This window comes from Dipodomys spectabilis, unplaced genomic scaffold (genome assembly GCF_019054845.1).
Source record: "Dipodomys spectabilis isolate Male_0828 unplaced genomic scaffold, ASM1905484v1 ptg000175l, whole genome shotgun sequence".
Taxonomy (NCBI): Eukaryota; Metazoa; Chordata; class Mammalia; order Rodentia; family Heteromyidae; genus Dipodomys; species Dipodomys spectabilis.
The window spans coordinates 19,020,524-19,042,895 of record NW_024870852.1 but is presented as its reverse complement, the minus strand read 5'-3'; the positions used below and the strand labels follow the sequence as shown (position 1 = coordinate 19,042,895).

General features: G+C 50.3%; 1 protein-coding gene across 2 annotated transcripts in view; it reads right to left on the bottom strand.

Annotated features, from left to right (window-relative positions):
• Window positions 1-17,989, bottom strand: part of Tox2 (TOX high mobility group box family member 2) — a 107,100-nt gene extending 89,111 nt beyond the window's left edge. For both annotated transcript variants that reach the window (XM_042694551.1, XM_042694552.1), the window contains exon 1: window positions 17,857-17,989. In XM_042694551.1, the coding sequence (XP_042550485.1) occupies window positions 17,857-17,955 (99 nt within the window). In that variant the 5' untranslated portion in view covers window positions 17,956-17,989. The remainder of the gene's footprint in view (window positions 1-17,856) is intronic.
• Window positions 17,990-22,372: the final 4,383 nt, after the last annotated feature.

Below are 22,372 nucleotides of genomic sequence, written 5' to 3'. Positions count from 1 at the left end.
ACTCTCAGACCCGCTGCCCCTGGCCCCAGCACAGACCCAGGTTCATGTGGCTCAGGCCTGCACTGTCCAGGTGAACATGCCCCATTTCTATCTGGGCAAAAGCCTCTATCGCTCCCTTCTTCAGTAGCACCGGCTACCTCCCAGATATACCCCACATATGACACTCTTGGGGCACTTAGTGAGCACTTACAATGTGCCCAGGCACTGGCATGCTCCATCTCCCTCTGAATCCCTTTGAACCGCTGCTTCTCTTTCTTAACAGGCCTAGGGTGGTTACACATGGAGGTCACATGGTTTCTTAATGCAGGGTCAAAATTCAAATGTAGCACTAGTCAGGCACAGGCAGAATTCTTGTGTCTAACCATGCAGCTGGTCTCACCCAACGACCCCTCATTGCTCCTCAGTACCAGTGCATGAACAATGCCACAGCTCAAGCTCAGTTGGTAACCCCTGCATTGGCTCAGTCACTGTCCCATTATAATCTGCTCTTACAATCTGCCCCATGCCTCATACATCTATTCCCTACATATATACATATACTGTATGTAGGGCCAGCTGAGTAGAGTCAGCTTGCTGTATGCCGACTTTAGCTTTTGCCCAGAAATTGAGAGGAGCCAGTACAAGGTTCCATCCTTCCTTCTTGTCCAACTTCTCCTAACCCCATGTGATCAAATTCCTATACAGACCCCTAGCACAAATTAAATACGTGCATCTAACTCTCCCCATTTTATAGCAGATGAGCCAGGCACAGAGAGATGGAGCCATTTTTACTATAGAGCACAGAGAGTAGCTGTCAGAGATGGGGCAGGGACTAAAGCCCTAAGGTTGACCACCAGGCTGAGTGGAAAACATCTTCACTTCAGACATAAGGTCACAGGTTGCATGGGTGCTGAGAGAGAGAAGGTTGCCCAGGCCCTCCTCTGATGTCCAATCTAGACAGACACATATGCAGAAGGCGAAGCTGTGCCTGACTAGAAGCCAGGCCCTGAGTCTACCCCCTACAGGAGGCAGAGCAGCACAAAGGCTGGAGACAACCAGGACTTTAAAGGCCACTGTGCTGCCCCACCCCAACCCCGCCAGACACTGTGCTGAGCACGGCATCTGAAGCAGGCAGACATGGGTTCGAATCTCAGTTCCACCAGTCCTGGCTGTGAATCTGGGTAAGGCTGCCAACTCTCTACCAAGTAGGATAGTCATGTTGCCTGTCCTCACTGGGTCCTGGATGTCTGGAAAAGGAAGAAACCCCAAATCTGGTTCTCAGAGAAGACTCATTTCTGCTCTAACCACTCCCACCCCCTCTCCCATCCCCAGCAGCATCCTGACAAGTCTCCATCAGGAGATGGGGGTAAGGGTTACCCAAGCTTACCTCACATAAGCATGCTTTCAAGGACAAAACTAAATACTAAAATAAAGCAATAATAAAACTCAACAGTGAATAGAAACCCAAAGTCAGAAATGGTGTTTTTCTAGAACTTGCTCCTGCCTCAGGCAGGAAGGGAGATATGTATGGGGACGTTGGTGGGTCACCCTGCAGCAGGTGAAGTCAGATGCAGGCCTCCATGTGTGGCAGCCTCTCCTCCTGGCCATCCCCACCCCCACCACAGGCTCAGCCCACGTGATATATTACAGTTGCCATGGTTTCTGTTTATTCTGGGACAGACATCTTCTCTGACACTGGCCCTGGAGGAAGGGTGTTTGCTCCACTTGCTCTAAACATTCACCAAGGTCCTCAACTGCACACTGGCAGGAGCAGCTCCCTGAACAAGGACTGGCCTTCACTGGATTCCCCTCGGGCACTCCCTGCCCCAGCCCGGGGCACATGGGGCCAGGCCCCACTTCTAGATCAACTCTGGTCAGTCACTCTCTCAGAGTTCCACCGTGATGGAAATGATGAGCTAGGATCAGAGTCAGATTTGTCCAACGGGTCCCATTTCTTCCAGTCTCTCCTGGCTTATTTCGCCATACCATCCTGACTCCCAGCAACCCTTTTCTCAGGCTACAGCCCTCATCCAACTTATGAGACCCTTTCAAAAGCCAGCCGTGGGAGTCTTCTGGCAGTGCACACAGGCCCAGTGCTCAGGCACCCCTCCCAGGTTGGCATATGGGCACAAAGGCTGGTTTAGGGTTAGAGGCTTAGGGCTGGCTGGGAAGGGGAGGAAGGTCCCCATCCCTTCTGGGTACCCTCACCCCCTCCGGTTCCCCCCTGTGGGATTCATGGGGTTTAAGGTAGGTCACTAGCTTACTAGTCCCACTGTGGGAATTGGGGAACCACTAAGTTAACCAAGCCAGGCTGGGGATATAGTGTACATGGTCCCTTTTGCTCTAGTCCCCGGGTTTGCATGTTAGCCAGTGAAAGTCTTTGCCTATCTTCCCTTCCTGCAGAGACCCAGCAGTCCCACCAGTGAGGAAAGGGGACCCTTGGAGATTAAGGGCTGGATTGAGGGGGTAGCATTCTCCAGAGCTCTGGAGTAAGCAGTGAAGTGGGGGTAGCAGATGTGTGTGCCTCAGAGAAAGATGCCCCAGGCCGGGCCTGAGTTGGAAACAGGGAGGCTGCAAAACCCAAATAGGGAGTGAGTGAGCCCCATGGAGAGGCCGCCATGACCTTTGAAGAGGTAAATGCAGCAGACCCCAGGGCCATCCCCCCAGCCCACCCCGCGCCCAGCCGCATGTTTGCACAGGAACACCCTGCAAAGCTCCGTCAACTCTGCCCTGTCGCCCGGAGGAGAGAAGCCGCTCACCTTCGCTAATCGCTCTGATTCATTTTTTATTACTAACGTTCCTGTTGTCTGTTTGCTATCTGATTGCAGATATTACCACAGGCATTTTCTTTTAAAGCATCCGATCAGACCACAAGGGCAAGTGTAACTGTTTTCACTGAAATCTGCATTGTTCCACATGTAATTCCCTCATCACGAAGACCTCGGAAGTCCTGTGTTACACTCTGAACGGAGGCAGGCCTGGGAGGAGAGGTACGCTGATATAACTGAAGGACTGACCCAAGACAGTGAGGCATGCCCACAGTAAAATTGGCACCTGCTCATGGTGTGGCCAATGGAAAAGTGCTCACTCCTTCTGACCCAGGAATCCTACAATGGCCTGAGCCAATTCCCTGAGTCTTATCATGTCCCTGCCCACATCCAACCACCCCCCACATTCTACTTCCTACTCTCTAACATGCTCCTCCTCTTCTCTCCCTCTCTTTTCACCCCATCCACCACTCCAGCTCAAAAAGTGCCAGCCAGTAAAGCTGAAATAATACAAAATGTTAGTTCCCTTTATTTTCAATGCAAACAGTCATGGCTGGTGGCTGCCCTATTGGAAAAGTAGAGCCAGAAGCCATCACTAGCTCTCTGCTGGTCCAAAGAAATCACCTCCCAACGGCTAGCCGGCATCCACCCTCACCCCAACATCTATCAACATTCTACCCCAACATCTATCAACATTCTAAAGTATAACACATCCCTCTGAGAAGCTCACTGCTCCTAAGGGCAAAGTCCAAGCTCCTGGACTTGACCTTGGAGATTCCATATCTCCTGAGGACACTGAGTCATTCAGCTCTCAAGCGGGATGGATGGGGTAAGGGGGATGGCACCGGAGAAGACATTAGGGAAGGCTTCCTGGAGGAGGTGGCCCTTGCACAGGAGCCTAAGGAACATGTATGTAGGAATTTGCCAGTGGGTGAGGAAGCTGGCAGCCAAAGAGGCAGCCATCAGAGCTGCATCACCTTTCCAGCAAGAAATTGAGATTCTGATCCACTACAAAGGATGGAGGGAGGTGGGGACAGGAAGGAGAAATATGACCTGTAAACAATGATTAGGTGAACTCTACTTTGTTACGAAGGAAAAGAAAAAGGCAAGTAAGACTACTCTAGTGGACCAGAGTAGGGTAGAGCCATTTGCAACACTGAACATGGGGAAAGGATTAAGCAGTGTTTTGAGGACGGTCAGTGGTTCCTCCCCTCTCCCTGTGTTTTGTGGCAGGTAAAAATCAGGCTCATCATTTATAGTTCCTAATAAGAAAGCAGTGATGCCTTCCGGACAGAGGCCACCCACAAGTTCTGCTGGCTCAACAGAAACGTTCCCATGGCTGGAGAGAGATTTCGTTATCTCTGAAGGCCAGGCCGACTGTGCCCCAGATACCCCAGCCCAAGCAACCGGGAGTGCCGCCTCCCTCCTGACAATGCCAAGGTCACCACGGCCAGGAAGATGGGAAGTGGCCGGAGCAGGGCCTGGGTCTTCCAGCCTTTACCCCAGAGCAAGAGTCAGCACTAAGTACAAGCCATCACTAACTTCAACACCTTTGGCCAGCGTTTCAACTTCCCTTTCTGGCTATACTTGAGATGCCCAGCTCTTGCTAGATTTGCATTTATCAACATCTACAAAGCCCCCACCACACACACACACACACACACACACATACATGCATGCACGCACGCACACACGCACGCATGCACCTGAGATCCAGGATGGTGGCATCTGTGGAAAAGATAATCCACCACATTCCTTTCTTTTTTCTTTTTTTCTTTTTGGCAGTCACAGGGCTTAAACTCTGGGCCTGGGCACTGTCCCTCAGCTCTTTAGCTCAAGGCGAATGCTCTACCACTTGAGCCACACCAGCACTTCTGGTTTTCTGAGTGGTTAATTGGAGAGAAGAATGTCACAGATATTCCTGCCCAGGTTGGCTTTGAACTGTGATCCTCAGATCTCAGCCTCCTGAGTAGCTGGGATTACAGGTGTGAGCCACCGGCGCCTGGTTTTCTTCTTTTCTTCTTCTTTTTTTTTCAACAACTTTGTGTTGAGCAACTAGTAGACACCCAACTAAGTACTGGGGACCCACTAGGGGGCATGAACAAAACAAACATGTTCCTCCTGGTGTATGCTGTGCGCTGGCACTGGGGTTTGAAATCAGGGTTTGCGTACTACCTCTTAGCTTTTTTTTTTTTGCTCAAGGTTGGTGCTCTACCACTTGGGTCACAGCTCCACCTCCAGCCTTTTGGTGGAGTCTTCCAGGATTGATTTTGAACCATGATCCTTAGATCTGAGTAGCTAGATGTGAGCCACTGGCACCTGACCCCAATGGTTTTTGAAGTCTAGAATTCTCAAACGAGGAATAATCAAGTAATTTCACAGATATTTTATACTTTTTCTAAAGAACACATTAGATGAGAATGGAGAAGGCGGCAGTGACTATGTCTGGGCAGGTAGGCATAGAGCTGAGACCCAAAGGAGGAGCAGGAGTCAGCCAAGGGAAGACGAAGGGGTAAACACTGCAGGCCATGAGAAGCATGCACACAGTGGCCACGGACGAAGACAGAGACAGGGAAGGGACCGATGTCTGCGACATGTCCCCAGTGCAGAGCCCGAGCCAGTGCACAGTAGCTGGGAATAAGGCCAGAAAGACAGCGGCCAGTGGTGGCTAGACAGGCCCTGCTCAGGACTCATTGGCCCAAAGGGGAATTTGAAGCTATCTGCGCCGCAGGGGAAGAAACCTGGAAGGTTTTAGAATTGCCAACACTGTGGTTTAGCTTTGCATGAATCCATCACCCTGCTCTGCAAAGCTCAGTAGGGCTGTGCAGAGAATGGATGAAGCCAGTGTCTGTATCAGAAAAACTCCCCAGCAGAGCCACGCTGGAGGAAGAGGCTCTGCTGCTCATCCCTGTCAGTCACTTTGTTCACCGGTCATAAATGTCCTCAAACTCCAGGGAATGCTCAGATTTCCTAGCCAGCAGGAGGCGGCCACTTTCTAGAAAAGCAAGACAAACAGCCACAGTATGTGTGGACAGAGTATCAGGCTGTCAGCAGATGGAAATCTGTCCAGAAAACACCTGAACAGGGCTCTGACTTGTGGTTAATGTCAAGCTATTAAGGAAAGGCTATTACGTGCTTCACTAATACTGTAAGACACAATCCAGGCCAGCATGACAACATTTAGGCACTCCATCTGTTACTCTGTGTGTGTGTGTTTGTTTGGGAGGGGGGAGGGTTGTGTTTGTTTTCCTTACTTGGGATCAAAACCCAGGGCCTTGCATGTGTTAATCAAGCTCTCTACCATTGTGCTACACCCCTTAACGCTCCACCTGAAAGAGCTTTAAGCGACCCCCAGATGACTGTGCTGTGTAGGGGATGGCAAAGGCCCTTCAGTGTTTGAAAATCCTTGTCTTGTTTAAAAGTCAAAGTCTGGCCCTTAGGCATCGGTAGCTAGATCTGGAAAGGGAATTCATGTTAACTATGCCAGGTGCCACAACAGACATGATCAACTCATTTGATTTCATAAACAATTCGATAGACATGATCAAGTCATCTGATTTCATCAACAAGCACGGTTAATCTCATTTTGAAGATGGGGAGACTGAGGCCTAGTGATCACAAACGTTCCTAGCTCCGTCTCCCGCTTCACCTCTTGACACTCAGATCACCCGGCCTTTCCACAAGCCATTCCTTCTACCTGGAATGCTCTTCTTGCCTTCTTCTCCAAGTCAGGTAAGGCAAGCGTCCCCTCTCTGAGAAGTCTTCCTTGTCTAGCCTCGGCCTGGCCTGGTGCTCCCACCATGTCCAGTGGCACTTACCACACAGGTGGACCTTTTCACACTTGTCTGGTTCTCTAAGAGGCCTGCAGCTCCTGCAGGGTGAGGCCCATGCCTGAATCATCTATCCATGCCTAGCATGGACCACAAGGCCTAGCATACAGCAGGCTCTGAATGTACTTTGGATGGCTGAATGAGCAAAGAAGGAATGTAATATTGCTTAAGAAGTGGCAAAGCCAGGGCCTGATCCCAGGTCAGTATGAAAAAGCTTATCTCGTGTGTGTGTGTGTGTGTGTGTGTGTGTGTGTGTGTGTGTGTGTGTGTGTGTAGAATATACTACAAAACACACTAAATGCTTCATTCACCCTACAGAAGAGATGTGTTGGGGAAAGCTGGATGATGGTGGCAGTGGGAGATGGTTAACTATGCACTATTATTGCTTTGTTACAAGAGAATTTCACTTTTAGCCAGGTATGGTTGTGCACATCTGTAATCTCAGCTAACTTGAGAGTCTGAGACAGGGTGGATCAGGAGGTCCTGCTTAGCCTGAGAAATATAGTCAAAAGTCTGGAAGAGGGAAGAGGGAAAAGGGGAAAGGAAAGAAAAGAGAAGATAAGAGGAAGGGGAAGGAGGAGGGGGCAAGGGGAAGGGAAAGGAAGGAAAGGGGGAAGGAGAAAAGGAAAAGAGGAAGGAGAGGTCCATTTTCCACATATAAAGTTCACTCAAGTAAAAATACAATCCAATGTAACAATGCAATTTATTCACACTGCATTTCATGTCAATACAGCCTAATGCAACAATGAAATTCATGCACAAGATCGGCCCTAGGTTAAACTACAGAGCTGGGTTCATTTCCAACAGGTTTCCAAATCATTCCTGCAAATGACACCTAAGCCCAAGGTAAACCACATTTTAATTATCTATAATGTGACAGAAAAGAAGGTCTAAAGTTGAAAACTAGGGCAAGAGGCCTAGCTGGCAATCTCTAGCCCCCCTAGAAGAAAGCAAAAGCAAAGGGCTACCACTCATACCTGTAAACCCAGCTACTTGGAGCTGAAGATTGGGAGAATCAAGGTTTAAGTTCCAGCCCAGGCAAAAACAAGTGAGTGAGAGTCTATCTTCAAGAAAAAACCAGATATTGTATGGTTCATACCTGTAATCCCAGCTAGGAAGGAAGGCATAGGAGAATCACAGCCAGGGCTGGCTCAACCACAAAGTATAAGACCCTAACTGAAAAGTAACTAGAGAGGGCTAGAGGTGGACTTCATATAGTAGAGTGCTGGCCTAAAGAGCACAGGGGCTTGAGTGCATTGCAAAGGGCAATTTGCCCTCTATCGACCCTACCACGGGAGGGAGCTCTATAGCAGGGGTGACAGGAAAGAGAGCCAAAGTCCAACAGCACTGTCACCAGTGTTCCTGGGTCCATTTAGATCTCTCTTTTTTCACCTACGTATTGGGATGGCACATATGCAGTTCTTATGCAAACTTGATTCACGTGAGCCTGAGTGACATTGTCATTAGCTGGTAAATAACTTGTGATTGCTTCAACCCCACTCTGCTCCGTAAACTATCACAATATTTAACAATAAAATCGGTATGAGGGAACTTTTCCTCCCCTCTCTTCTAAACCCTATGAGGATAATCCATTAAAAAAAAAACCTATTCAAATCTTTCTCCATAGGTAGATAAGATAGTAATACACACACACACACACACACACACACACACACACACAATTCAGGCACACGCATTCATATACAATTCTAATTCAGATATGGATCTGTACATAGGAAAATGGGATCACTCCCTAATACCCCATTCTAGGTTCAGATCAGAATTAATCATGTACACACGGACAGCATAGCCTGTGAGGATGAAGGAGCCAGCACCCCAATACAAACCCCCTAGAAAAGCTGCTTTCCAAACAAAGCCCTAGAAGGTCCCAAGAGAGAGGCAGCCAGGGCTGACAGGACACACAGGGACACCCTTTGTCAGCCCAAAGCTAATGGCTGGCTCAGGTCAGTAAAGCCCAACTCAGACGGAAGTATCACAGGGAAGTTCCCTGGCAGATAAACACTGCTGCTCTACCCTCGGCCCGGCAGACAATTGTGGATGTGATCGTGCTTTTTTTAGGGTAGGATGTTCAGTAGCATCCTAGCCTCCTCCTCCAAGTTGTGACTTCTCATTAGTGAACAACCACCAATCTAGAAAGTCCAGGCAGATAAACTAGCAGAGAATGGGGGGGAGGGGGGGGGGGGAGGAGGCAGAACTCTGGGACTGCATTTCCTGGTTTCTTTGTCAGTAAATCCTATTTTCATGTGGTTCAGTCATTTTATTTACACAGACCCAAACCTTCAGGGTGATTTTTCAAGATGCCTCGGAAGCAGTAATAAACACATATGGTAGATAATTATTAATTCAATGAGTCATGGTAAATCGTAATTTTGTATATTGGAGAAAAGATGTTGGATAACACAAGATGATAAATTTTCATCAATTACTCTGATGCTTAAAACCTACTCCTACACAGTTGCTGGAATGAGCAAGAAGACTGTGGTTCTGCAATACTTCATGACCTTTTTTACAAGATATTCTCTTAAGGACCTTCTGTGTGCTTGGCACTGGGGATTCAGGTCTATAATGGAAGTTCATTTACTCCATGGGCAAGTTGTATTTGCTAGATGATTCTAGATAAAAGGCTACGGTATCTGTGATCTACTGGCTCAAAATGCAGAGCAATAATTAAACATAAAATCATCTGGGGAAAGTGAAGCGTTGTAGCTCAAGCCTGTAATCCTAAAATCGCAGCTACTTATGAGACAGATTTCGGGATGTGGGGGGGTCAGGTTAAAGGGTAGGTCAGGCATAAAGTTCATGAGACTTCATCTCACTCATCGGTTAGGCATGGGTTAGGCATGGTGGCACCCACCTGACATCCCAGGTACCTGGGAAACACAATGGCTGGGCACAGTGGTGGTTGCCTATCATCACCAATGACTCAGAGAAGGCCCAAGAAGGAAACATCAAAGGCTAGGCTGGCCCAGGTTGAAATAGAGATTCAACCTCAAAAAAAAAAAATCCCTGGGCAAAAAGGACTGGAAATGTGGCTCAAGTGGCAGAGGACCTGCCTTCTAAGCAAGAGGCTCTGAGTTCAATCTCCAGTATTGCCAAAAGAAAAACAACAACAACAACAAATGTCTAGAGCAGAGAAACAGCAGGTGGGCTCCTGGAGCAGATAGAGGTTGCTCTGGACAGACCAGCAGCCCTTGCAAAAGTGGCCCGGGGAAGGTCATTTCAGGCAGGGAGATCTGCCTGCCTGGGCATGGGGACACTCACTGGGGTGGTGTCCCAGCAGGCAACCACACCCAGCAGTTTTGGGTAGAGAAGAGTCTAAGAAACCAGGGGTTGGAGCAGAAGGATGGAAGGCTGCACGCTGGGTTCAGACTGCCCTCATGATTCCCTCATCTTCGGCTTGTATTTAATTTTCCCAGGTGCTAGGGACACTATGCTTCTCAAATACTGACCCAACTCAGTCAGCTGGATGGCAGCTAAGACGATGAGGATGCACTGCTGGCTAGGGTCCTATGGCCCAGGCTCAGACACGGTGAGGTGGCCCTCTCCAGCCCTGGGGAGAATTCTAACATTGGGCTCCTTGCAAACACTGGGCTTATTTGCTGGAGGAAAGGAAAGGAGAAGCCCATAGATGGAGGGCTTACCTGTAAGGAAGAGAAGAGCTATGTTCAGGCAGAGGAAGAAGCTGGCAATGGTTACTGATGGAAACCAGTCAGCTCTGGAATTGTTCCAGCTACGGGACTGCCCATGGCTTTGACTCCTGCGCCATCTGTTACTGCCTTTCCTAAAAAAGGGGGGGGGGGGTGGAATTCCTGTGACAAAGAGCAGCCAGCTCCCATGGAGCAGCGTGGGAGCCCAGTCTCTGATGCTCTCATGGGTGGAGAACAGGTGCATGAGACAAGGAACCTCGGGGTCTGTTTCTGCATCTTGAGAAAAAGCTCCCACAAACTCCTGTGCACGTGGGAAAACAGACGGGGATGGCTATAGGTGGATTGCTCCAGATCACCATCCCATCAGTGAATGGAGTGGCTGGGAAGAAAGCCAGGGCTTTAAGCCTCCAAACCCCATTTTCTCTCCTAGAGGAAAGTCCTGAGGTTAGGAAGCCAGATCCTGCCTTTTGAAGGGCAGAGCAGGGCAGGGCAGCCCCAGCTCAAGGAGCTAGTGACCTCACAGCATTTGAACTCCTAGTGTGCTGTTCTCTGAATGCAAGGAAAGCATTTCCTGCGGGAGGCCAGCGGGCTGGATCTCCAATGCCCCAGGTAGGGACAGTGCAGATAAAGACATAGCACCTGACCTAACTTGCCCATGCTAATGAGGGGAGAGGCTGCATTCACACCCAGGTCTGCCAGGGTGGACTCTGGGTTCCACCCAGTCCTCAATCCTGGAACCAGCTGTAGAAAATCAAGGTAGCAAAACATAAGGCTGATGGAACCATGTGGTGGGACACAGCTTCAGAAGCTCTAGTGCCTGCCAGCTGCTCTCCATGATAGGCCTGGCTCAGGGGGTGCCTTGAGCAAAGCCTGCCTACCCAAAGGACTCCTGGCCTCTGCCCTGCCCCAGCCTCCAGTGCTCCACACAGTCTGCAGATTGTAATGAGCCAAACACAGGCTGAGCTCCTGAAGCACAGAGGGATGGCTCGCCAGCCCATTCACACATCCATGCATTATTCACTCACTTTCACTTATTGACTCATTCACTTATTCATTCATGTATTCATCTGTTCATTCATTATCTTATCCATTCACTCATTCATCAATTCATTTGTTCATTCACTCATTCAGCAAGCATCTGCTGAACACCTATTCCTAGTCCCACTTTGGAAATGTAATAGTCCCCTTTTATTTGAGGGGACTACATCTCAAGATCCCCAGTGGTTTACTAAGCCACATGTGTATATGCATGTATGTGAGTATATGTGTATGTATGTAAGTGCACATACTTACAAATATACATATATATATATATATATGGCTCCTGTATATACCTCTAATGAAGTTTAACTTACAAGATGCATGCATTAAGACGTTGACAACTAATAATAGGATAAAATATGCTACAACAGAAGTTGCTTATAACAACTTATTACTTGTTCCTAGAAACCTCCATTTAACTTATTCAGCCCAGGGCTGACTGTGGATAACTGAAACCAGAGACTGTGAACGCTGAGATTAGGTATGGGGGAGGGGGGAGGGGTACTGAACAAAAGTAAAGGCAGACAGAGGCTCCTGCCCACCGAGGCACAAGCAGGACCATCGCCTTCCTATATTTGAATACGGCTTATATCTCATCAAAGGTCCATGAGACTGGAGGTTTGGTCCCCAGGAGGGTAAGAGTAAGAGATGGTGGGATGTGGAAAAGCGTATGGGGGGGGGGGGGGGCCGGGCACATCGCAGGCTTTAGGTCACTGCAGGGTAGCTCTTCAGAGTCTTTGCCACTTCCGGCTTTCTGGTGGTTAATTGGAGATAGGAGTCTCACGGACTTTCCTGTCCCGGCTGGCTTTGAACCATGATCCTCAGATCTCAACCTCCTGATAGCTAGGATTACAGGCATGAGCCACCAGCGCCAGGCTCCAGAGTCTTAGAGCACAAGCCGGGCGGGCCCTGCTCTCTGCCCCTAGGTTTGAGATGTAATTGCTTGCTCCCACACTTTAGCTCTCACCATGGCTGCTCATGCCCTGAAGCCAAGGGGAAGACCTCCCTAGGCCTGCACTGGGAACTATGAACTAAATAAACCTCTCTTATAAGGCTATCCCTCCTCAGGTGCTTTTTTTTTTTGTCTGTCATGGCCTGAACTCTGGGCCTGGGCGCTGTCCCTTGGCTCTTCAGCTCAAGGCTAGCACTCTACCACCTGAGCCACAACACTACTTTCCATTTTTTCTGCTTATGTGGTACTGAGGAATCGAACCCAGGGCCTCATGCATGCGAGGCAAGCACTCTACCACTGAGCCACCTTCCCAGCCCCTCCTTAGGTGCTTTTAGCTGACGGATATATTCCTCCAAAAACACCATCCTCACCTTCCGGGGGAGGGTTCTCTCACATTCTGCAGCTGTAAAGGACCTCCCCAGCCTTTATTTCATTATCTCCTGTGAGCACTGATTTACACAGGGGAACAGAGACCAGAGAAGGGTCCTGGCATGCTCAAGGTCACTCAGCAGACTGGAGTGAGCAGTACCTGGCCTGGGCTACTACACCTCAAACACAAGCCACAGTAGTGGAAGCGCTTCCAGGACAGGTAGGGGGCACATTTGGGTGGAATCTCCAAGGCAGATGCAGGCACTTTTCCAGAGCTCCTTAATCCAGCCTTTCAGGCTCACAGCCTGCCCAGCCCAGGGCTCCTTCTGCAGGCCCACCCACAGACACCTGTCCTTGCAGAAGGAAGCCATGTGGTTCTCACTAGTGGGGATACTACAGAGGCCTCAGATACGTCAAGTACAGGCAAGGCAATAACAACAGCTCCCACTACACAGATTTCTGCCAAAAGGAGATTCCAATCATTCACTAACCAAGCTTATCTGTGCCCCATCCTTACATGATGCTGAGCCTAAAGACATGTGGGTGGAGAGTAGAATCGTTCACCCACCGGCAAATCTTTACTGAGAAATTAGGAAGAGGTACTGTGCCAGGTGCTAGGTATGGATCCTGCTGCCAGGATGTCATAAAAACCTATACACAAGCCACCAAGTCAGAGCTACATAAAATATGGACTCTAGACCAGCAGTAGCCTCACTTGGGAGCTCACTAAACATGCAGATTCTCAGATACCCTCCCCAAGACCAAAAGAATCAGCAATTCTGGGGGGTGGAGCCTATGAATCTATTTTAAAAGCTTGGCAGATGATTGACAATGTGTATGTACATAGATTAGAAGGGATTCTTCAACTTCTCTATTGGAGACTGCAAGACAGCCCCAGTCCCTGGCTCCCTTGATATGCTTCCATACTTCCTGTTTCTCCAAAGTTGTATTTCCATCAATCATAGAATCGTATGCGTCGCCTGTATCTTCATGACTGTATCTTTATGACACTGGTGGGGAGCTTCTGAGGGCAGCAATTTGAGTCCCTTGTCCTCAAAGCTGTAGACTCATCAGCTGCCTCACACCCTGCCCAGCACAAAGATGTGTTCAGTAAGTATTGGTCCATTGAATGATGACTGTCAGAACATGACATACTTCACACTATTCTTGGGCAAGGATGGGGGGGGGGAGTGAGGGAGAGAGAGAGAAAGGGAGAGATGGAGGGAGAGAGAAAGAAAGGGAGAGAGAGCGCTGCCAGCAATCAAGCTCTGCCTGGGAAAGGTGGTCTCAGGTTGGCCTTGAGGATGTTCCAACCTGGGAGATGTCAAACCTCTCAGATGGTTTATACAACTGTTATTTGATTAGCAGCAGGGTACCTACCAAGCCCTGTCCTAGCTACATTCCTTAGCGTAACTCTGCTGAACCCCAGAGTTAAGTATTATCCTGGCTGGGGGGAGGGGGGGCTGTCAAAACTCAGTGATATTAAACAATTTGTCCTGCCCACAAACTTCCATCAGATTTTCACAGCAACTTTATTCCTATCCTCTGCAGCCTGGAAGCAAATCTAAATACCACTAAGCAGGTGCATAGACAAACCAATAATGCTACATTCATACAACATAATACAACTCAGGAATGAAAATGGACAAACCACACAATCATACACATGCACATACAACACAGATGAATCTTGAAGACAAGCTGAAGATATAAAAACGTTCATGCTAATGTGAAGTTAACATACAATTCATGTACATTAAGTAAAGCATTGGTAATAGAAAGCTAAGAAAGTAAGAAGTTGCCCAGGGAGGGAGGGGCTAGGGGGCTCACTGGGAAAGGGCACCAGGGAGATTCTGGGATGATGGAAATAATCTGTATTGAGATTGGATTGCTGGTTGCACGGACGTTTGTATTTGTCAAAATTCCTGGCAATGAATACTTAAAATCTGCATTTCATTGTATTGGCATACCTCAATTTAAAAATTGAGCTAAATATCATTTGTCCTGAGACACAGAGCTACAAATGGAAATGTGAAATGAGCTACACACCCAATTCCAATGACGGGCAAAAGTCTGCCAAAGTTGAATGGAAGCTCCCTGCAACCTCCACCCCCAGCCTGGTAGAGTATCTTGCCAAAATCTACACTAAGGACAGTCATAGTTTTCCTAAGATGGAGGTCACAGTTCCAAATCCCTAAAGTATGACAGGAAAATCAAATTAGTGCTCTGTGCAAAGTTTAAAAATGTGGGTTCAGGCCGTGGCTCTGCTCTTCAGTTGCTATACAATCTGTGAGTATACTGCTCCTTGACTCAGTTTCTGCATTTATGAAGCAAAGAAGGAAGGGGAACAATGGATACCATCATGGAACCCCAGATGCTAGGAGCCACTGGAACACAAGCCCCTATGTCCACCAAACACTGTTAGTACACTAAATAACACGCCTGCCTCAGAGCTGATAAGCAATTTTTCCAATGCAGGCTAATGTTATTGTAATTAATTTTTAAGAATGCATGCCTATTTCAAGGCAAAAATAAAACCACAGAAGCTTTTGGTCATTGTGTATTTTCTCAGACAAAAGACACCCAAAGAACAACCCCTGCTCATGACTTTGGTATAAAGAGGCTGGGAATCTCTTTGTAGAGGATTGCTAAGGGGACTGTCGCCAAGGGGATGGTCGCCAAGGGGACCAGCGCCAAAGGCCCTTCCAGGTCAACTGCCCCATGGCTGCTCCAACCACCTGGTGACATGCTTGCCCTTGTGCCAAGGCCTGGGTCCTGTGAGATAAGCCTGTTGGCTGGTCTTCAGGAAAAGAGTCCCAAGTGTATATCTGTATCTTGGACCTCAGTTTCCCCTGTAGCTCTGAAGCATCCAGTTGTAAAGGTAGAGCCTAAGCGTTTTCCTCCTCAATGGAGCCCCAGAACCATCACCACTGAAGACCACTTGTTAACTGCAACCTGCAAGATGTGGCTCCCAGCTGAGCCAATGGCTCCCCACCCCCTCTCCCTCCTAATCCCTGGGAGGCTGAAGGACTGAGCAACAGAGCCCTTATTCAAAAGCACAAGGTCAGACCTTCCTTGTACACATCCTGGAGGGTCCAACTGGGCCCCCCCTACTCTGAACACATCCTCAGCTAAGGGTCCTGGATGGGCCAGAGGTCCTGGATCACAGACAGAAACCACAGTTGAGTCCCGGGCTTCTTTCTCAAGCCCTCCCCTCCCAGGCCCTCCCTGCAGCTTTTCCGGTGGTTCTGGTGCTGAGTCAGAGGTTTGCAAAGCTTCAGAATAAAGCAAGGGCCTGGACAGAGTCCTGCCACCCTCAAAGGCTTGGTGGGACAGCCCCAACTCTGGTAGGGTTTACAGAAACATCACCCCAAAAAGAATGCTCTGAGTTAAGCCCCTTACCCCTCTGCCCTTCCCGGCTTTTAAATCACAAATCCCAATGCAGGCCCCCTCCCCCCCAAAAATGGAGACTCAAAACTACCTTGCCCACTTGATGTTTTCAAACACAACAAGGCCAAAGATCGAAGATGAACAGCTGCCCCCCCCCCCCCGTTCCCCCCAACCAATCTCCTCCTTCCTGGAAACTCCATTGGCTACTTTCAATCTGCTTTCTCTCCTTCAGAATGAAGCACGCGCGTCCCCGCCTTATTTCAAGGGTACCATCCCCCCGCTCTCGGGCTGCTAACTTTGCTGGACACTGGACAAAAGATCATCATCAGCAGACTCCTGACAACCTGCCCCCCTCCCCGGGGCCACCCAGGCCGCGGTGGTCCGGCCTCTCCCCATGCCCTCCCCTCGCCGGGCACGCACGTACGCAGCTCCCCTAGGGCCTCGCCACGCACTTAGGGAGGCCCAGCCCCAGGGCCCAGCGATCTACGGTGGTGGGGCGCCGGACACTCACTCCGCTCCCCCCTCCCCGCTCTCCCGCAGCACCCCAACCGCAGGGACTAAGGAAGGAACCAGTGGGAAGGGGACAGACCCTGAGAGGGTCTCTGATCCAACCGCCCGACGCGCACTCACCTCGCTGCGAAGCCCGCGCGTCTGCGCCGGGGCCGCGGAGGGAACCCACACGAGCGGTTCAATCCGGGCTCCGAGTGACGAAGAGCCGCGCTCGGCTCCGGCTGGCCCCGGATCACGCACCGACCCGCCCGACGCACAGACCGTCTGGTTTCCCAACTAAGTTTGAAAGTTGCCTCCCCGGGAGGGTAAGAGGAGGCGGAGGGCCGAGCGTGGTTCCTAAACCATCCCTTCCCTGCTGCCGGGCTCAGCAGCCTCAGCGGGGAGCGGGGAGCCGACGCCTCGGGTCCCGAGTGGGAGCTGGAGCGCAAGGACGCGCGCAGGGCGCCGCGCAGCTCGGACGGAGCTGCGTTGCGGGGAGGCGGCGATCGTGGGCAAGTGGGGAGGGGGGAGGTAAGCCAATTGCGGGAGCCCCAGCCTGGAGGGATGCTCGCCCGCTCCCCGCTCCCGGGAGGGAACCGGTCTTGATTTAAGGCCATGGCCAGCGCGGAATCCGAAGCGCCGCGGGGCCGGGATGGCCAATTAGTAAACCGCCCAATTAGCGCGCCGTGAAGTTAAAAGCCCCGACCGGCGCGCACACGAGTGTGGGTGAGGTGCGGGCGAGGGTGACGAGTGTGCGCAGCCCTTGTGGATGTCCCCGGTGTGCGACCACGGCCCTCCAGGGGTGGCCGGGTGCGTGGACAGTGCGCGCTTGGGTGCGTCTTTGTGAGCGCGAGCCTTGGGACGGTCGGAGCGACTTCTTTGTGCGTGACCGTCCCCAGTTGGACGGAGCGTGAGCAGACGCGGGTGTGCCCCGCAGGTGCGCGCTGGTGCAAGGCCGCACGTGGGGGAGCGGCCGCGTGTCCCTGTGTCGAAATGACCGCGAGGCTGCCTGGTGCGGGACGGTGCGCGGCTGTCGGTGTGACAGCGGGTCGCCCCGCGCGTCGGCTCGGGGAGGAGTGTGCGGCGTGGGCGAGGGTGTCACGGCGGCGGTCGGGTGACTTCTGTCTGTAATCCGAACCCCGCGTGGGTGACCGCGAGGGTGTGGGAGGGGAGGGAGGGGGAGCGGCACGTGCCCGTCGGCGGGGTTATGCGTGCGTCACCCTCGGGTGCGTCCCCCAAAGTGCCCGCGCCCCGCACTCTCTGGCCCGGGACGCTGGTTTCAGACCCTGGCCGGCAGGGCGGGGGGGTTGGGTGTCCCCCGAGGCGCGGGCCCCGCCTCGCCCGCTCCCCGCACACCCCCTCGCGCCTACCTTGCCGCAGTGATAGTAGTCCAGGTGCGCCAGGCCGGCCGGCTCGGGCCCGGGCCGTGCGCCCACCGCGGGCGCCGAGGGGTACAGGCGGACGTCCATGGCGGGCGCGGCGGCGGCGGCTCCCGCGGGCAGTGCCTGGGCGGGCGGCGGTGGGAGCCCAGTGCGAGCGCTTGTGCGAGCGCGGGGGGCGGGCCGGGGGCGGGGCCCCGCCGAGGACCCCGCCCCGCCCCGCCCGCCCGCGCGCTATTGTTCCGGCCTCCGGCGCTCCCGAGGGCAGGGGCCCCGGCCCGCTGCAGAGGTCTTTCACCCCGGTGCAGTGGCCACCCAAGCCCCCTTAGCCCCAGAGGGTGGGCAACGGGTAGACGCCCCTTCCCTGCCATCCCTTTCACTCCCAGTGGCGAGGGGGGAGGAGAAGCCGGTACATCCCTCTCTAAAAGTGGGACGTTCTTCACCCCGTTCAATGTGGGGACGGCGCTAACCCCCACACGCGGGGTGGGGTGGGAAGAAGGTGAAGACAGAAACACTTCCCCAGACCTGTTCTGCCTTACGAGGGTGAAGTGGGTAAGAGCCGGCCCAGTGCCCCAAGCTGATTTGGGCGTGTCGTTCCTGAGTTAAGGCTAGAGGGGCGCGCATAAACTTTAGTAGTTTTACTTGTGGAGAAACTGAGGCAAGGATTTGGGCCGTGCGAGCAGGCTCCACTGCTTCTAAAAGAGACAAAGGGCTTAGGAGAGGTGAAGCACCCTGTCCCCTTTAATGGCGGGGAGGGGAGGGCGGGAGCTAAAGATCCAGAGCCCCAAGCAGGGTGTGGGTCTGGAATCTGCCTCCACTCAAGATGCCCTGGAATGAGAAAGGGGAGGAAATGGAATAGTTCTGGTGGCAGGCCAGAGAAGTGACTGCAAGGTAGACGTGCCCCCTATGAAAAGAAAAGAAAAAGGCCCCCAAATTCCTCACTTTGCTCCTCCCCTTTCAATCCAAGAAAGTACACTAGCATTCTCAATTCCCTCATGTCCTACCCTCTGTTCTCTGGATTCTAGGCTCCTGGCTCCGGGAGATTTCCAGAGCCTCTGGAATACCCTTGAGACCTCCATGGGAAAGGCCAGGAGGCAGTAATGAACCAGAATGGGATAGCCAGAATGCGGTGGTAGGATGTGCTATGGTATTTGAGAAGGCTTGAGTTTCCTTGATGACTCAGGAGGCAGCTTGGAACTTAGCTCCCAATTGCTGCTTGGGCTTCCCTGCTCCTGGTCCTAGAGCTGGCATCATTTGTAAGCACAAAAGCCCAGGAGCACAGGATAAGTGTGGGAAACAGGCTTGCCCTGCACGTTTGGGAACAACAGAGGGGAAATTATAGCTCAGAAAGGAAAGAACTTCAAAGTACATTTTAGTAGTCATGGTTGCTAGAAATGCAGTGGCTCATCTTTTCAAAAAGGAATTTCCCAGCAGCCCTTCTCTTTTCTTCTGTTTCCAACTGACCAGACACTACTTATTGAAAAGACCACACATATGTACACACAAACACACACACACCCTACTGCTGTGCTATCCATAAATCAACTGCATGTACATGTCCTGTGTTGTGCAATGATCATACTATCACAATGACTAAAACTTTTTAGTGTCTTAATGTCTCATAGAATAAGTCCCTCAACTTTGTTTGTCAAAGCTCCTTGGCTATTGACCTCTGTACTTGCACAGAAATCTGAAAACCAATTCATTTATTTACACACACACGAGCCTGCTGGGATTTTGCTTGGTATCTTTAGGTGTAATCTTTAGATCAACTTGGATAAAAATTGGCACTTCAATGATAAATCTTCTTATCCATGAACATGGTATGCCCATCTCATTTAGGATTTTTAACAAGTTCTCTCAGCTATGTTTTGTAGCTAGAAATCTGGCATACCCTTTGTTAGATTTAAGGCTGATTATTTTTTTGTTTTCAATACTATTATAAATTATTACTGTGCTTTGTGTGTGTTGCCAATACAACTTTGTGATTTACAAGTCAGGATAGGTACTCCTCCATCTTTTCTCTTCCCCTTGACCTCAGCCTGAATCTCTGCAAGGGAAGAGACTCAGGTCTTAGCCAGTGGACAAGCTGATTCAATGCCATCTTAGACATCCCCTGCCTGAAGAAATAACCCAGTTTGGGCACTCAGGATGTTTGCTTGTGTATCCTCCAGCTTTCTGCTTCATATGTTCAGTTATTATTTAGATATGTAAAGCCAATGGAGTGATAGATGACTGACATTGAACAGGTAGTTTACTATTCACACTCCCCAAGAGGAAAGGGCACACTATGTCATGGGGGTCACTGGGATCAGTCAGGAGGCAGATGGAGAAGAGTGGTTTCCCTGGGAAGGAATATAAGGCAAGCAATATAAGAAGGTTTAGGATTGCCTAATTTGCCTAGTGTCAGCAGATCTGGGGGTATGGTCTATTCCTAGTCATTTGATACATGGCCCTGGGTGATTGGGGCAGGTGGCTAGTGACCGGTGTGTGAAAACCCCAATAAAAGAAGTTTTGGTGGGAGAGGCTCTGGAAAGCTTCTTTCACTCTTCACAGTGCATGAAGTCACATTTCAATACTTGTCTCTATCTTTTCCTTCCCAGAAAGGAAGTTTGGTGTCTTACATTATGCTGACCTGGGGTGAACAGTGTAGAAATCCATAAGGAGAAGCTCACCTGTCTTAGCTGGGGCCTTCCAAAAGCCAACACCAAGACAAGGATTCAAGTACAAGTATTTTATCAGGTAGCAATCCTATGATTCACAAAAAGGAAGTGGGAAGAGAGATGGAAAAGAGGAACACCCATAATAGGCACCCTAACAAACAAATGGCCAATGTGGACAGCTGAACTCCGCTGAAGAATTCTGGAACGCACTATAGCACATGTACCTCGCTCACAATTATCCCACTTGAGGGGCAAAGAGTGAGCATCTTTACTCACCAAATCTCCTCCAGCCTGGTTGGATGATATTCCCCGAGCACATTCATTCCTAAACAATTGTCTAGTAGGCAGATGGATTCCGGCAACAGAAAAATCCCTGTGGCAGGGGGATGCAGGAACTGGCAGAGGTTGTGCTACACGAAGGCGTGAGGTTGTGAGCAGTGAACAGCATCCCTACAGTAGTCTGCAACAAGGCCCAGGTCTGCCTAATCACAGAGCAGAACTCAGCCTTCCTCAGATACTTGCTCTGTGTGTGCACCTGACTGTCTCTGGAACTTGATGAGAGTGGGTGCTTATTGTCTGAGTGCAGCAGCTGGGCTTTCCTGACACCCTCACAATTGCACACACACACACACACTTCTTGCCCTGCCCTCCCTGCCCCAGGCAACAACACTCCAATGTGTCTACTAGTTCTGACAGCTGGCCAAGTCAGCCTACAACTTCCACTCACAGTATCGACTAGGCAGAAGATGAGATGCACCCATCTCTGTGTCAGAGACTTCGGCACAGGTGATTTGTTTAGTGGAGTTCTGCACAGAACACAAGATGAGCTGTCAGAGGCTCTGGCTTCAAGTCTTGAGCGCTGCTTCCTGTTTGACCTCAGCCTAGTCTCTGCACCTAAGTTTCCACCTCTGCATCTGGGTGGCAACGTCCACCTGTGTATATTGCCATGTGCTGGTTGCATAGGGAGAGAAATCAGGACAGCTAAAAATGTTACTGAGACACAAATAAGAAAAGAAATTACCACACGTTGCTCTCTAGAGGGAACAAAAGGAAGTGCTGCTAACAGTTAAGAATTACTGAGTGCCAGATGTGTGAGAGCAATCTGCTGAGCATTGTGTCTTCCCACGTGGGGAAGATACAACTATTGTCCCTGTTTTTACAAGTGGAGAAACAGGAGCACAATGTGGCTAAGTAACTGAGCTGTGGTTGCTATGTGGTGTCGCCAGGATTTACTACCAGGGTCCCCACCAATAACCACTACACCTCTCTGTATCTAATTTTCCTTATAATTCAGTGCTTTCGTTAGAACTATATTTCATTAGTGAATTAACTTGGAAGAATTGAAATACTTGATTAAAAATATACTTAAATATCTGTGTATGTGCATACATAGTGTGTGTCTGCATAAAGATACTAATAAAGTTTTGGATTTTTATCTTGTATCCAAAAGTCTTACCACATTGTTATTTGGTCTAACATTTTTTCTGCATATTCTCTTTTATTTTCTCCACAGAATACCATGTTATCTCAAGAGAGATTTATTGTGTCCTTTCTTAATTGGTTTATCATTTCTTTTTTTTTTTTTTTTTGGGTCCGGTCGTGGGGCCTGAACTCTGGGCCTGGGCGCTGTCCCTCAGCTCTTCAGCTCAAGGCTAACGCTCTACCACTTGAGCCACAGCACCACTTCTGGCTTTTTTCTTTTTGCTTATGTGGTGCTGAGGAATCGAACCCAGGGCCTCAGGCATGCAAGGCAAGCGCTCTACCACTGAGCCATCTTCCCAGCCCGGTTTATCATTTCTTACTTTATTTTCTCAACCTCAGCTTTACTCAAATAAAATGCATAA